Raw genomic sequence first — 13,810 nt, 5'->3', positions numbered from 1 at the left:
CCTTTTTGTAAAGTGAGTTAGGTCTGCGGAAACCAGGATTTAGTAGGAGCTCCCTTCTAGTTGATTACACTCCTGAATAACTGTTACTTTGACATTAGGGTTTTTAAAGTTGTATTATTATTATAGTTTACTATAAAGGTTCCTTAAGCTACGTACACACGGCAGATTTTTATCGCCCGATAATCGGCATCGGCCAATTATCGGGCGAAAATCTTCCGTGTGTACAGTCGGTGTCGTCCATCGTCCGGACAACCGACCTGCCGGATCCACGGACGATGGACGACAGCCGATCGTAATGAAAGGGAAGGGGAGAGCGCGCAGCAGGGTGCCGCTCCGTCGCTCTCCCCCTCCCCTCTCCATAGAGCATGAACGGTGCTGTATGTACAGCATCGTTCATGCATCTTGCAGCCCCTTGTCGTTGGAAAGGATCGTGAAAGATCCTTTCCAACGACAAAAATTGCAGGTGTGTACGCAGCTTTAGTATTGTTTATTGTTTAGTATTGTTTAGTAGTGTTTTTATTGCAATAAAGATAAATCTTTTTCCTGTGAAGAGGATTATTTGCTGTGGTTGGTTGGCTCATTGTCATTTGTGTGTTTAGGACTGTAGATATGGGGAATGTGGCATTTGGATATCATCTGGCTGTCAACCCGGTATTTGCCAGCTTTTATAAATGTGAAAGCTTGGATTTAAATAGGGTTTAGCAATAGAGTTTTCCTTACCTTAATGATTTGATATTGTTCCTTGAACAACATAAGACATCTGTTATCTTATGTGTAACGGATACACTTGAAACTGCTAAAATAGGAGCATCATGTTAATCAAGAATTTACAAAGCTTTAATCAGTTTGTTTGGAACCTTTAAATATCTTCTGTCTCCATTCAGATACTAAAAGTATTGTTGACTGTAACTTTAAACTAACCCGTAGCAGGTAGCAGCACTGTACTATATGATTACAGAATACCTATGTGAAGCAGATCCTGCAGATGTTTAGCAACTTATATATTCACAATCATCTCCAATGCAGTTACAGGTAATGAAGATGAGAATGAATTCACTGTATTTGCCTTGAATGGTTACAGATTGTGCCTTTTTACTCCAAATATGCTTACACACAGAGGTTGCATACTGAGCAAATTGCATTGTTCATTGTCTAGAAATAGTTCATACTTATACTACAGTTGATTTTCATTATTTTTTGCTTTTTTTGTACTTTATTCCAACTGATAAATAGGTGATACATGACTATATTTGTAAATTATTAGTATATATAAATAATAATATGCAATTCATATGTAAAATAAAGCTGTACAGTTACATATGAGCTACATTACTGCACACTGCTTTAGAGCAGAATGTTTGTTTGAATAGGAATTGGAATTGTAAATAGTCTTTTCTTTTTGTACCTGACCCTGTTGTCTGTTCATAGGCCCTGATTTTTTTAAAGCTCTCCAAGGCTGGAGAGGATACACTTTCATCAGTAAAGCTGAGTGATCCAACAAACCTGAAATGGATCTGGTCCAGAATTGAAAACATTTGCTAACAAATAGCCAATGACTTTTAGGAAATCCATTCCAAGTTTGGTGGATCACCATTCAGCTTCACTGATGAAAGTGTATTCTCTCCAGCCTTGGAGAGCTTTAATAAATCAGACTTATAGTGTCCAGGGTGGAAACATTGGTGTGTAGGTAATTACTGCCTCATATTTCAGGAAGAGTTGAAGATTCATTAGGAATCTGGAAAAAAGGAGCCTCTTGCTTAGTAGTAATACTGAAAAGGTTCTAATTTTTCTCTAGTGTTTCTAAAGCCCAGTTGCCCTTTTCATTTTGGATAAAAATTCAATGTAATTTGAAATGATTGTCTTAGTTGTATATGGTTTAATATTCATGTGGTGGCCCTTTACTAGCTAGAAAGGTTTAGAAAAAGAATGAAATTTACTGAGAACCTTAATTAAGTTTGGCAGATGCTAAAAACATTTTCACTCCGTAGGCTCAAACTTATCTCTTGTGCTTGCTATATGCACTCAGGGTAATATTAATAGGGCTGTGCTTGCCAAGTGCTAGGATTAGCAGTAAGCCTTAGCAGTAAATCAGAATGTAAGCATGATTCTTTCAGGAATTTCTTCCATGTCTGAAATAGAAAAAAAAAAAGCTAATCAAACTTCTTTCTAGTACACAGAATTTAGTTTTTGTGCTGGGGGACTCCATAGAAAACTTTCCATATTGTTACACAGCTAGAATTCACAGTGATCGCATGAATGTGACATATTGGCTCAGTGGTTAGCTTTTCTTGTCTTGCCATGCCGAAATCCAGCTTTCAATTCCCACAAGGCATACATCTGTTTTATGTCATCTGTGTTTTTATGTGTATTTCCTCTAAATGCTCCTGTGTTCTCCTGAAGTCCAGAAATATTGCCTACTTGGCATGAGCATTGCGTGTTGTAGCATTGCTGTCCAAGGGATATTAGACAAACAGCTTTACTAGATCTGGGACAATTGTGAATGATCCCAAACACCCCCAGTGCCAAAAAAGAATGATTTTTTTTCCCCTTTGTACTGTTTTTGTACTAATTTATCTATTTTTTTTATTGTACTTTATTACTGTCATCAACCTGAGCAATTAGATGTGTGCATATGATGAACACCTGCACAGGTAACCAGTGATGTTTACATGTATAAATGACCTGTAGATCCAGCAATAAAAACAGTGAAAGTTATTGTTTGTGCTAGGTAGTTCTTAAAAGTTACAAACAATTATCTGTAGCTACATTCCTTGGAGCAGTTAACACATGCATAACATACATTATAAAACAGTACAAATACATACATTCAATTTTTATCCTTGTGATCCTGGCAGAGGAATGGGAACAGTAATGTTATGCTGCCATTTTGAACATAGATAGTCCTTGCTAGGGATTATCTTTAAAGCTGAACACATAACAAATAACAGCATATGCAGATAAATGCAATTATAAGAGCTCCTTTACCTATCAAATTATTATTATTATTACACCAACTTTATACGCATCGCTGTACAAAGTCCATAGTCACTAGCTGTCCCTCAAAGGGGCTCACGATCTAATGTCCCTAGCATACTCCATATGTCTTTTATTACAGTCTAGGGTCAAATTTAGGGGGAAGCCAATTAACCTAACTGTATGCTTTTGGAATGTGGGAGGAAACTGGAGCACCCGGAGGAAACCCACGCAAACTTGCAAACTCCATGTAGATAGTGTCCTGGCTGACATTCAAACCTGGTACCCATCACTGCAAAGGCCAGAGTGCTAACCTCTGAGCCACCATACTGCCGAGATTTAAATAACCTCTGCCCCCAGCCAGTAACTAGACAGTGAAAGAGAAGTAGCTTATCTCTATGGTTGTCATGCCTCTTCTCAAATCATCTATTCCTTTCTTGTTGAATCTACTGGTATTGTATGCTTTTTATGTTTAAATTTTTGCATTTTAAAGTTTTCAGGCTGAACATGTGACCTGGCATGGTCTTTTGCTCCTCTTTTCTGGGCTGGGCAGTTCTTACTTTTGCAGAGCACATCACTGACGTGATGAATAAAGATGTTTCAATGATGTCTCCTTAGGGGCGTTGCTCAACTCAGCAACCAATGACATCTTTATGCAAATAAATGGTTTGGGATGGGGCTGAGGGGGCACCTATATGTTGAAGGTGAGTATTGCACTAATATAGCTTTATATTTGTGTTTTTTGTTTATTTTAGGAAATATTAAAACCCTAGACAAAGCATTTATTGATTGAATGGACACATACCTATATAAATTTGTGTTTATCTTTCTGAAGTTCAAATATATACATTAGTTTAAATATATTTTCAGTTTAGAGCTGTCGAGAGGGGTTTTAAATAGTGTACTCCAAAGGGAATGGTGCGTTTATCATGCATTTCACATTTTATAATGCTTTGTGTGTGCGCATGTGTTACCATGGTATCATTGTAAATATGATGTAAGGAAGATTCTCATAGATTGTAAAGTCAATAAATTTTGTGAACCATTTAGATAATTGTCCAATTTATTGTAATTAACTGACTTGCTTAGCCATACGCATACACATTATGGTGGTGTTTTGACATATACCACGTTTCCAAATCTTAATAGACTAATAAATTTAGAAATATCTTTTGTTACGACCTTTTGTTATGTAAATGTGACATATCACTTTAAAATGAACGACTCTTTATGAGCTTAATACTATGCAATAAATATCTTCGGTGCTCTCTGCCTCCTCTTCTTATGCTCTCTCTTGCTGTTTCTTTACAGAATGATTGAGGAAGGCGGGAAAAGGGCGAATAACATGGCCGACAAAAGGCAATTGTTTGCAGAAATGCGTAAGTGTTACCATTAATTATGATAAAGTATGACTCATTTTTGTTAAAATCAGAAATATTACTATAATCATCTCGATGGTAACATATATGGGCTACATTTCTATATCATTTTTTTCATGGCACCTATCAAAGAACATTAGAGGGTTAAGCTACACAAAATCTGATTAATGGTGGACTCTTATTAGATAAATCAGCTGACTTCTTACATTTTTAGAGACATAAAAATGCTGAATGTATGCCAAAGAATCTGTAATTCTGTTAAGCCATTTGTGTGATACAGAAACCCCGTCACATTATAGAGCTTAAAACTTAAAATTTGTTTAAAGAGAGGCAGTGCCACACTTGTCAGAAAAAGTCTAGTTTTGTCTTTGCTTTTTGCCTAAATTGACTTTTTGCTGCAGACAGATTGACCAACTGAACAAGTCGTCCATTTACCAGTATTATTGTCCACCATAAAATAATGTACTGCATTTCTTCCCTTTCTAATTTGTTTTTGAGCTATAAAGAGCCCTAGTGGTTGAACCAATAAACACGAGTGGTGCTTCTTCCCAGGAATTTTTTTTTACTTTTTGTGGTCCAGCATTCTGTCCTCATGCTGCCTTTTACTTTATATTGCTAACAAGCCAATATATTCCAAGCAAATAAGAAGAGAAAGTGCTAGAGGGCTTTTAGGCATTAATAATTTTACTTAAGTTAGTTCTACACAGAGCTTAGCTGCTGATAAACAAAGCAGAGTATACATAATTGTTCAGGATGACAATTGTGGGGATAGGTCAGTTATAAAGCACAGTTTTCTCTTTTCCCGATGCGTGTCTCCATATGGCTTCTTCAGGGGAGTATGGAGATTGGTAGCGCAACTTGTGAATAGGGTCAGCCTATCGTACACAAGTTATCCCAAAATGTAGGATAGGTACTTAGGGATCTGCAATTGTCTAGTAGAGAACTAGCATTAGAAACTTCAGATACTACATCCAGGGATTTCAAGGATTTCAGATGCAAAGTACATAAGTTTTTTAAATGCAAAGCACATTAGAGTTGTCCTATAAGGAAACCAGCAACCGAAGTTCAGGCTGATTTACTCAGCCTAGCCGTAGGTTGTACAGGAGTGCTGCTCCTTCCTAGGAAATCCTTGACTTTTTGAGGTCCAGCTGTCTGTCTACATGCTGCCTTCTACATTATTATGCTAACAGGCTCAGCTAAGCTGTAATTTTAGAAAACGTCCCTGGGTGAAATCTGGTTTTTACCAAATTTTATGTCTACAGGCACTACACTGTTATATTTTTAGGGTAATTATAGTATTTGAGCATATCTTTTGTTAACCCCCACCCCTTTTTATATAATACATTTTTTTCCATTGTATTTTTAAATGAAAATTATAATGGCAAGAAAAAATACATAATAATAATTATATATATATATACACACACACTATTTCATTCACATATTATTTTATATTTACCTGATTCAAAAAAAGGAATACAAAAAATAGAACATTTTTTTATTTTTAGCAGTCTACATAAAAGGCAAAAATAAAATGTAAAAAAACTATACATTCATTAGGTGTCAATTTGAGCAGTGTCAAAGCAGTTATGTATTCATTAAAATACCTGTAGGTGTATTTTAAACATAGCTAGTATATGTTTCTCAGTTACGGTTGATATGTGCAATGCATAGACCAGAAAAGGGAGGTCCAGTGATAGTGGTCATTGACTCTCTGCTGCGTACACATAGGTAAATGCTGAAGATGTTGACAGGTAAAGAATGGATAGGGATGACTTTATCAATGCTGCTACTTAATCCATTCAGAAAAAAAGGGATAATTCTTTATGGAGTTCTTTTCAAAGCTGTGAAGTTCCTGCTGTCAAGGTCAAACCTGAATAAATAACACAAACATTCTTTGGTGAAACAGTTTCAATATATATTTCATACATACATACATATATTTCAGCTGTGTATTCAGACGCTTGCCTGGAGTTAAGCTTTAGAATAGTAGACACCTAAAAAATGCATAGCTTTAGCAGTATTTGTAGTCTGGTAATATAGCTACAAATAAAAAAAACACTTGAGTGGAGATATATAATTAAGCCATAAAACGACACATGTTGTCATTTCTCTTTGTTGACTGGTTCTCTGCTACCTGTAAACAACAAGTACTGCCCAAAAAAGACAGTGTTGTTTGAATAGCTAGAATAGAGTTTAAAAACACCACATCCCTAGTGCTCAGAGCCCACTTTACTCTGTCAACACATTTCTGTTCCCAGGAGAAGAGCAAGGAATGGAAGGGAATACTAGCTAATTGATTATCAGGCTCTTGTTAGAGCAGGAACGAAAACTCTTTGACAATACCGCATAATTACTGAATAATTGCCTTTAAAATGCTTACAGTTGCAAACATAAACTGAAACTATGCAAGTCAGAAGGTGAAAAAAAATAACAAGTAATGTTATTAAGCACAGTGCCTAGCTGCACTATAAATAGGATTTTCCTAAAATAAACCCAATACTGTTCAGTATATACTGTTGTTATAAAGTTAACAACACATGAAATCCTGTAGGATTTACTCCACATGGATTTTACATAATGTTGTTTTGAGGCGTATGTGGATGATGAAACTGGATGAATCTAGTCACCTGATATATTTGTTTTACTTCACTGCACATTATTTTATATAAATGTAGGTCTCTTTATGTGTTCTTAGGAAAACAATATTCTAAATATTGGAGGTACGCCAGTATGACCAAAGACCTACCATTGTGTCTTTTATCTACACACACAATATTTGCGCTCATTTTAAAGAAATCATAATCAAGGCTGTCTTTGCCATAAGGCACTTGTGGGCCAGTTGCTGGGGTGGCAGTATTAGAACAAAAAAAAAATGTAAAGTATATGCAAACCTTCACAATTACCTCTTCCTATTTGATATGATGTTGATAATTTTCTTTACCCTAGCCGACTGCTATCAGTCAGCACTGTTTCCAGCTATCCATGCTTTTACAGAACCCCTTCCCCCCATCTTATGAAAAAGAAGCAAGGGAAAGGTATTCTGTAGTCCTGCTCAATTGCCACAATGCTACAACCCCCCCCCATAGATGCAGTATAGTAAACACTGTTACCTTGTAAACCAAGTAAAAATTAATTGAATAAAATAATTCAGAACTCCAACGTAAGACTGGTAAGCTTCAGTATATTTCTTTTTTTCTTGTCTAGTGGTACAAATAAAAAGTTTGTCTGCACATAAAGACCTGCCCCCCTTAGTGCTTTCACGCATTAGTGTTTATTAAAATAATTACATGACAAATATGTCTCTTCTCTCTCTATAGGGCAATATTATTCAGGTCTAGGGTATCATGATGTCTAAACACATGTGACATCCTATGAACATTAGTATTGTTGTTGATGTACAGTGATGCTAAAAATCAAATTTATTGTTTTTTTTACTTTATTACTTTGCAAGGGGCTCAAGATCTGGATCGTATTCGTCTGTCCACGTACCGAACAGCATGCAAGATTCGATTTGTACAAAAGAAATGTAACCGTAAGTAAAAGAAATTGATCATTTCTTTTCAAGGAAAATATAGCCTGCTTAATGCATAATTATAAAACTGCATTGTACATACTGTTTACTAGTGTGAAATATCATCTCTCCAGTACTTGTGGTCATGGAAGGCTTGGATAGAAAGTGGTGGGAATTTTGATCAGGCTGCTCAATCATTGGCACCCATCATACAGACTATGAATAATAGATTGATATTTACCAACATCTACAGATGATCCAAAACTAGAAAAAAACTAGTCCCCTATGTTCGGTCAGAATTGCCTTCAGATTTACTTTATATCTGGCCATTTTATCAGAATATTTATGTATGTTAGCTCCTTGTTGTAATTCATATAGCTTAATAGACTTTCTGTATGTGGAAGACTGCTTGAAATCTACCATGGGTATGTGTAGGAAGACCTCTTCATCCTTCAAGTAATAAAGGTCGTCAGATCACTAGATATGAAAGAGGGTTGGACTGGATATGTTGGTTGGACTGATGTACTGCAATGGTTCAGTCTCAGGTAGGTATATTTTGTTTGCATTCCAATGGTAAATAGTTGGTACATTATAAGAGGCATCCAGAGATATGTTTATGAATGTATGAATTTGCTGGATCAGACAACCGTTGTTTCCATAGTCTGTTTCAGTGAAGTTATTAGTATGTCAATCAGATGCGTTGCCATTGCATTTTTTGTTAATCTGCCAATATAAGAGAGCAATACAGATATCTTTTCATCCTATCCATGATAAAAATGTTTAGTGGTGATTAGGTGATTTAGCTGCTGTCATATGTCAATAAGGTATTAGAAAAGCAATCCATTGTACCAGATTTATATGGTTAAGACAAACTCATGGGTATTTTGGAAGCCTTAGACTGTCTTCAAATCTAAACCCTCCTAAAATGCCTATTATCTGTGACGATGTGCTTTGTGCAGATGGAACAGAAAATGGACGTCTCCAAAATGTCACTGCAAGTTCTTAATTTTCCAAAATATGTTTGTTTTCCTTTGGTGAAAACATCTGAGCAGCTGAATCTGGGCTGTCCACATACTTTTGGCCATATAGTGTATAGATGATACTCTGTTACATAGAATACTGTTATTGGAAAAGTAATGTTCAGTTATAGTTGTAGCCCTGGTCCAACTATGTTTGACTTGTAAATAGCATTATCATTAGCATCAGAGTTCAACATTCATTAATATATTCATTCATTCATGTCCTGATACGCTTAGATATCTATGAATTTAAATTACAAGTAGTTCTTTGTAAGCCACATAAAAAGTATGCTAAGGAGAAGATTCCAGGCAATGTAAGTGCTGGTAATAGAATTCTTTCTTAGATGTTTGTATTGATATGCAAGAATTATTGCAGCACTTTCATAGTAGATGACATAATGTTATAATACAAGAAACAAGGGATTTCGAACCCAGTCCAGTCCTATTTTATCTCATGTCATTTGATGAAAAACCTTCATGATGTTTGTAGACTTTTTCCTCATATCAGGTAATTAACTGTGCCTTTCACTAGTGGATTGATTTATCTGTATTGTTTTCACATGTTAATTAGCAAACCTTGCCAAAGAGACAGTGACAATGAATTATGCGACCTGCTTGTTTTACTAAAGGAAAGCTTTAATGATCAGAACATCACTTTCTGTCATCAGGCCTTTGTGGACACGTTTTTGATTTTAAATATTTGTTGTCTTTATGTAGTTTTCTGCTTACTGCTAAATGTTTACATGCAAAAGGCAGAATATTATTTTTTTTCTCCTGTGGTATGTGGTATGTGGATTTTTCGATTTCATTCAGGCCCTGTTTTATCTTTTGCATATAAAAACACATGAATTGATCTGCATTATTAATCCATGTTGTCCCAAGTCTTAATAAACCTTCATGCATATTACACAGCAGCATTGAAAAAAAAGCACCAAAACTGTATATGTTTTTAGAGTGTAAGAAGGTGAATTTCCTTTTTTTTTAGAGAATCTTTCTTTGATGAAATACATATTTTACACTTCTACTGCACTACATTTCTAATATGTGTAGCATTTCATTTGAGATTAGAGAACCAGGGTAGTCAAGTTTATAAGTAGCTCTTTTAATCCCAGCCCTGATTAGCTCCCATGTCTGTTGCACCACAATGTTTTCAGCATCCTCAATACCATGGGGATTTGTTTATTGATGCTTCCCATTTTTTTTCTCTCTTTTAAGCACCTTACAGGAGAACAGAGGGGGCATGCCTTCTAAACATTTTACCTGTTCGTTTCATAAATCATTTGGGTCCACAGGCTTACATAAATGTAAATTTAATGTTTATTGCATTCATTGGAGTCATACAGTCCCCTCACTGCATCATTTATTATAACTATGTCATTCCTTTTAGATTGACCAGGTAATCTTCACTAAGACTCACTCTAATTAAAGTAAATATGCCATAAAAGTAATATGAAGACTGCTATTGCTGTAATTCTCCTGAAAATGCTTTTACTCCATATCAGTGGGAGGGTCATTTTCCATGACTCTGCCAAGATACCGTGTAGTATGGGGGAAACAGTTATACAATCTTGTTTTGGTTGAGGCACTGATTGTAGAAAGGAATCTCTACCAGTTGCTCAGGAGGGGGTCTAGCCACTGCCGAACACAGCAGTGCTTTTCATCTTGCTCCTGTGGCAAAACGAACCCTTGTACTTTCTGCTATGCCAAAAATTGCCTATTCAGGTGTAAAGGTTATATAAATCAGTAGATTGTTACGAATATAATTGAGCACCTAACCAAAAACAACTTGTAACCAGGCGTTCCTAGAAGTTATAGTAAAGGGATGCTGCACATGAAAAAGCCAAAAAACTTTTCTTGGTACTCAGCTGCTGGTACAGCTTTCCAGGATACACGATAGTCATAATAAAATTGAGGAAATGTTGTTGCCACTTTGCCATTCGCAAAATGGCACTCGCATAATCCAGACCATTTCTAAAAAAAGTGGTAGAGTTTGTAAATGGCTTTGGAAGAAATAAGGGGGGAGGGGGTTAACAACATTGCATCTAGGGGGTTATACCAGTTATGGGGAGCCAGTGCTCTGGTCACTCTCGAAACATAGACCCTAGTTTGAAAAAGTAGAAAAATACTGCCATGAATGAGAATCTTTTTATTCTGTGAAGGAGTAGGCTTTGTGACTTTGTGGATCAAGCAGCATTCATACTGAGCGGAGACCATTGGTTGCCCATTCAGAATAGGGAGGAGTGAGCATTAAGTGATTCTCCCTTATCTAAAAAATGCCACAGCTGCCATTGAGGAAATAGCAGAGAAATATTTTTGACCTAGTCTGGTAAAAGTTCTTTGTGAATGTGTAGACTGGCCAAAGGGAGGATATAATGAAAATTCTACTTGTAGATTGGTGTAGTATGAGGTACCGTGTATCCAATCTTTTAATATGCACCAAAGCACGGCTTGGTTATATAGGGCCACATCAGGTAGATTTAGCCCTCCATTTTTGGTCGTCTGTTGGAGGATTGTGCGACTGGCCACTGCGTGTTTACTGCCCCATATGAACATCCTAAACAAATATTTTATGTTTCAGATCCTGAGGTGGCAAAAAGTTGGGGAGGGTTTGGAACAGAAACAAAAGTCTGGAGAAAGTAATCATTTTAATGAATTCCACTCTACCCATAATGGAGAGTGTAAGAGAAGTCCAGGTTTTATAATCCTTTTTCGTAGAACGTAGAGCTTGTGTGAAATTAAGGGCATACATTTTTGCCGGGTTTTTAGGGATCAGCACACCCAGGTATCTAAAATGAGATTTCACCCATTGAAATGGGTAAAGAGAACTCTAGTTAGGTTTATGTTTGGGAAAGGTTTCTGGCTTTTAAACAGAAGTTTATGTTTGTCATGTCATGTGTGGAGGGATTGCCCTTTTAACGCAACCTTTCTTTTTGTCAATGGTTACGTAAATTACTGCCAGATATGAAAGATTCTTCCTATAAGAAACTCTTTGGTGAAATATGTGTGAATCTGTCCCTAAAGATCTAGCTGTTTCTCTACTGGGTTTCTACTATTTTGTCTATTGCGTAGCAAAAAGAATTTAAAGCCAAGAAGACATTGACAACTCACACATCAAAGTTACTTCTGCCTTTCACACCTTTCAAAGGCACCTTTGATGAAGGCTTTGGGTCACTTCTTCCTGCATACATCAGCAAACAGGTTAGAGACATAGATGCAGGCTAAGCTATTCGCTTTATGTAGCATTGTAGGGAATAAGCAGTGTATTAGAAAAGGTTATCAAAGCACTTAGCTTAGCACTTAGTATAAGCTTGGGAAATATCTAGTATATATTTCCCAAGCACATAATCCTTTGAATCCAGTTATCAAGAAATGTAACAAAACAAATGCTCTAGTTGCATTGCATAGTCCTATATTTGGTGTCAGGAAATCTGCATAGGTGTTAGTCCTTCAATTTTAATGACCAAAGATATAAATTGTAGTCAAATTGCTAGGGTAGAGATGGTAAAATGGATAAGTTGTGGCTACTAAGGCTAGGATTTTGCTAAGAAATCCAAAAGGCCAGGAGATGTGGCTTGCTCATACTGAGCAGCACTTCAGTTGAGCTGCGTGCCTGTGTGAGTTTCATCTGTCTTTTGATCCTAAAGCCTCTAAACAGAAAGACAGATCTCATGGGAAGAAACAAGTAAAACCTTTTCCCCAAGCTTCTAGAATGGATTGTGGCAGAATCTGTACTTTTTCATCTCACAGCTTTCTCTGCTACTCCTAAGGTGGCATTCACACAACTGTGGCCTATTTCCATTTCCTGGGGCCCAGGCACAGCCCTGAAGAGTATGATAAAACAGCATCAGTTTCTCCCAACATGACATGATTTGGAACAGTAGACTCACATAAAACCTACCTACAAGAAGACATGATTTGGAACAGTAGACTCACTTGAAACCTACCTACAAGAAGTAAAATCATAACCACAGACTTGTTCCAACTTGACACCCTACAATGCTTTGTACCTTCTTTCTGCTCCAGTTCCTTAACCCTGGGAATTTTGTGTAGTGTAAAGGTTGCTTCTATGGACAGTTTTTCTATAGGGCTAAGAAAAGGCTTCCTGTTTCTGTATTTAGAGGTGCGTGTAACTATTAAGTCATGCTAAACAGGATTTTTTTTTAACATTTTAAAACGTTTGATGATCTAAACTCTGAATAAATGTGCATGCTGTAGATTCTCTCATTGCTTCATTATTACAAATACCATTACGTCTTACACATTGGCTGCTCCAACAACATAGGCAGGATGTGTCTATATTCAATGCTTTGTGTTCTGTTGCTCTTGGTGTCATATCTGCATATTGCAACTGGCATGGATTGTACCCCTCAGGATATTTACCAGAGTAAAAGTAATCCACACATAAATATGCTAACCACATTTGTACTATATATCCTGAAGTCCTGGGAAGCAAATTCTCTTTCTAATCACAGGATTTAGCACACATAAATTACATCACTTATAACATCACTGGTTATCTTTTTTTTTGTGTGTGCCTGATAAATGTAAAAAATATTTTTAATAATGGGGTTTACTGGTTCTTAAATTAGTGGACATATGAAATACATGTCTCTTATCCGGAACTATATTTATAAAACAAGGAATCAGACATTTCCTCAAAGATTCCCCCGTGGAAATCCTCCAGGCCCATGTGTTTCAATAGCAGTAATCGATTCCCACTAGGGAATGTCAGATTAATATTATTATTGTTTTTTATAATTAGAGCTTCGTATAATAAACATATCGTTTTGCACAAAACATATTTTCTCAGAAAATCCCATATAACATGACAGCTTTTCTTTGAAGTTACCTGCATATATATGAATTGAAGTGCCTGTTTTGGTGACTGAATACAATTTTTTAACTTGCAGGTTACTAGGTGCAGG

General features: G+C 36.4%; 1 protein-coding gene across 13 annotated transcripts in view; it reads left to right on the top strand.

Annotated features, from left to right (window-relative positions):
• DTNA (dystrobrevin alpha) overlaps positions 1 to 13,810 on the top strand; it is a 135,349-nt gene that overhangs the window by 68,357 nt on the left and 53,182 nt on the right. For all 13 annotated transcript variants that reach the window (XM_072411257.1, XM_072411253.1, XM_072411254.1 and 10 more), the window contains exons 2-3: positions 4,285 to 4,352; positions 7,807 to 7,887. In XM_072411257.1, the coding sequence (XP_072267358.1) occupies positions 4,285 to 4,352; positions 7,807 to 7,887 (149 nt within the window). The remainder of the gene's footprint in view (positions 1 to 4,284; positions 4,353 to 7,806; positions 7,888 to 13,810) is intronic.

The sequence above is a fragment of the Pyxicephalus adspersus genome, chromosome 5, assembly GCF_032062135.1.
Source record: "Pyxicephalus adspersus chromosome 5, UCB_Pads_2.0, whole genome shotgun sequence".
NCBI lineage: Eukaryota > Metazoa > Chordata > Amphibia > Anura > Pyxicephalidae > Pyxicephalus > Pyxicephalus adspersus.
Note: the sequence above shows the minus strand (reverse complement) of the source record. Positions and strands in the feature narration are given on the sequence as shown.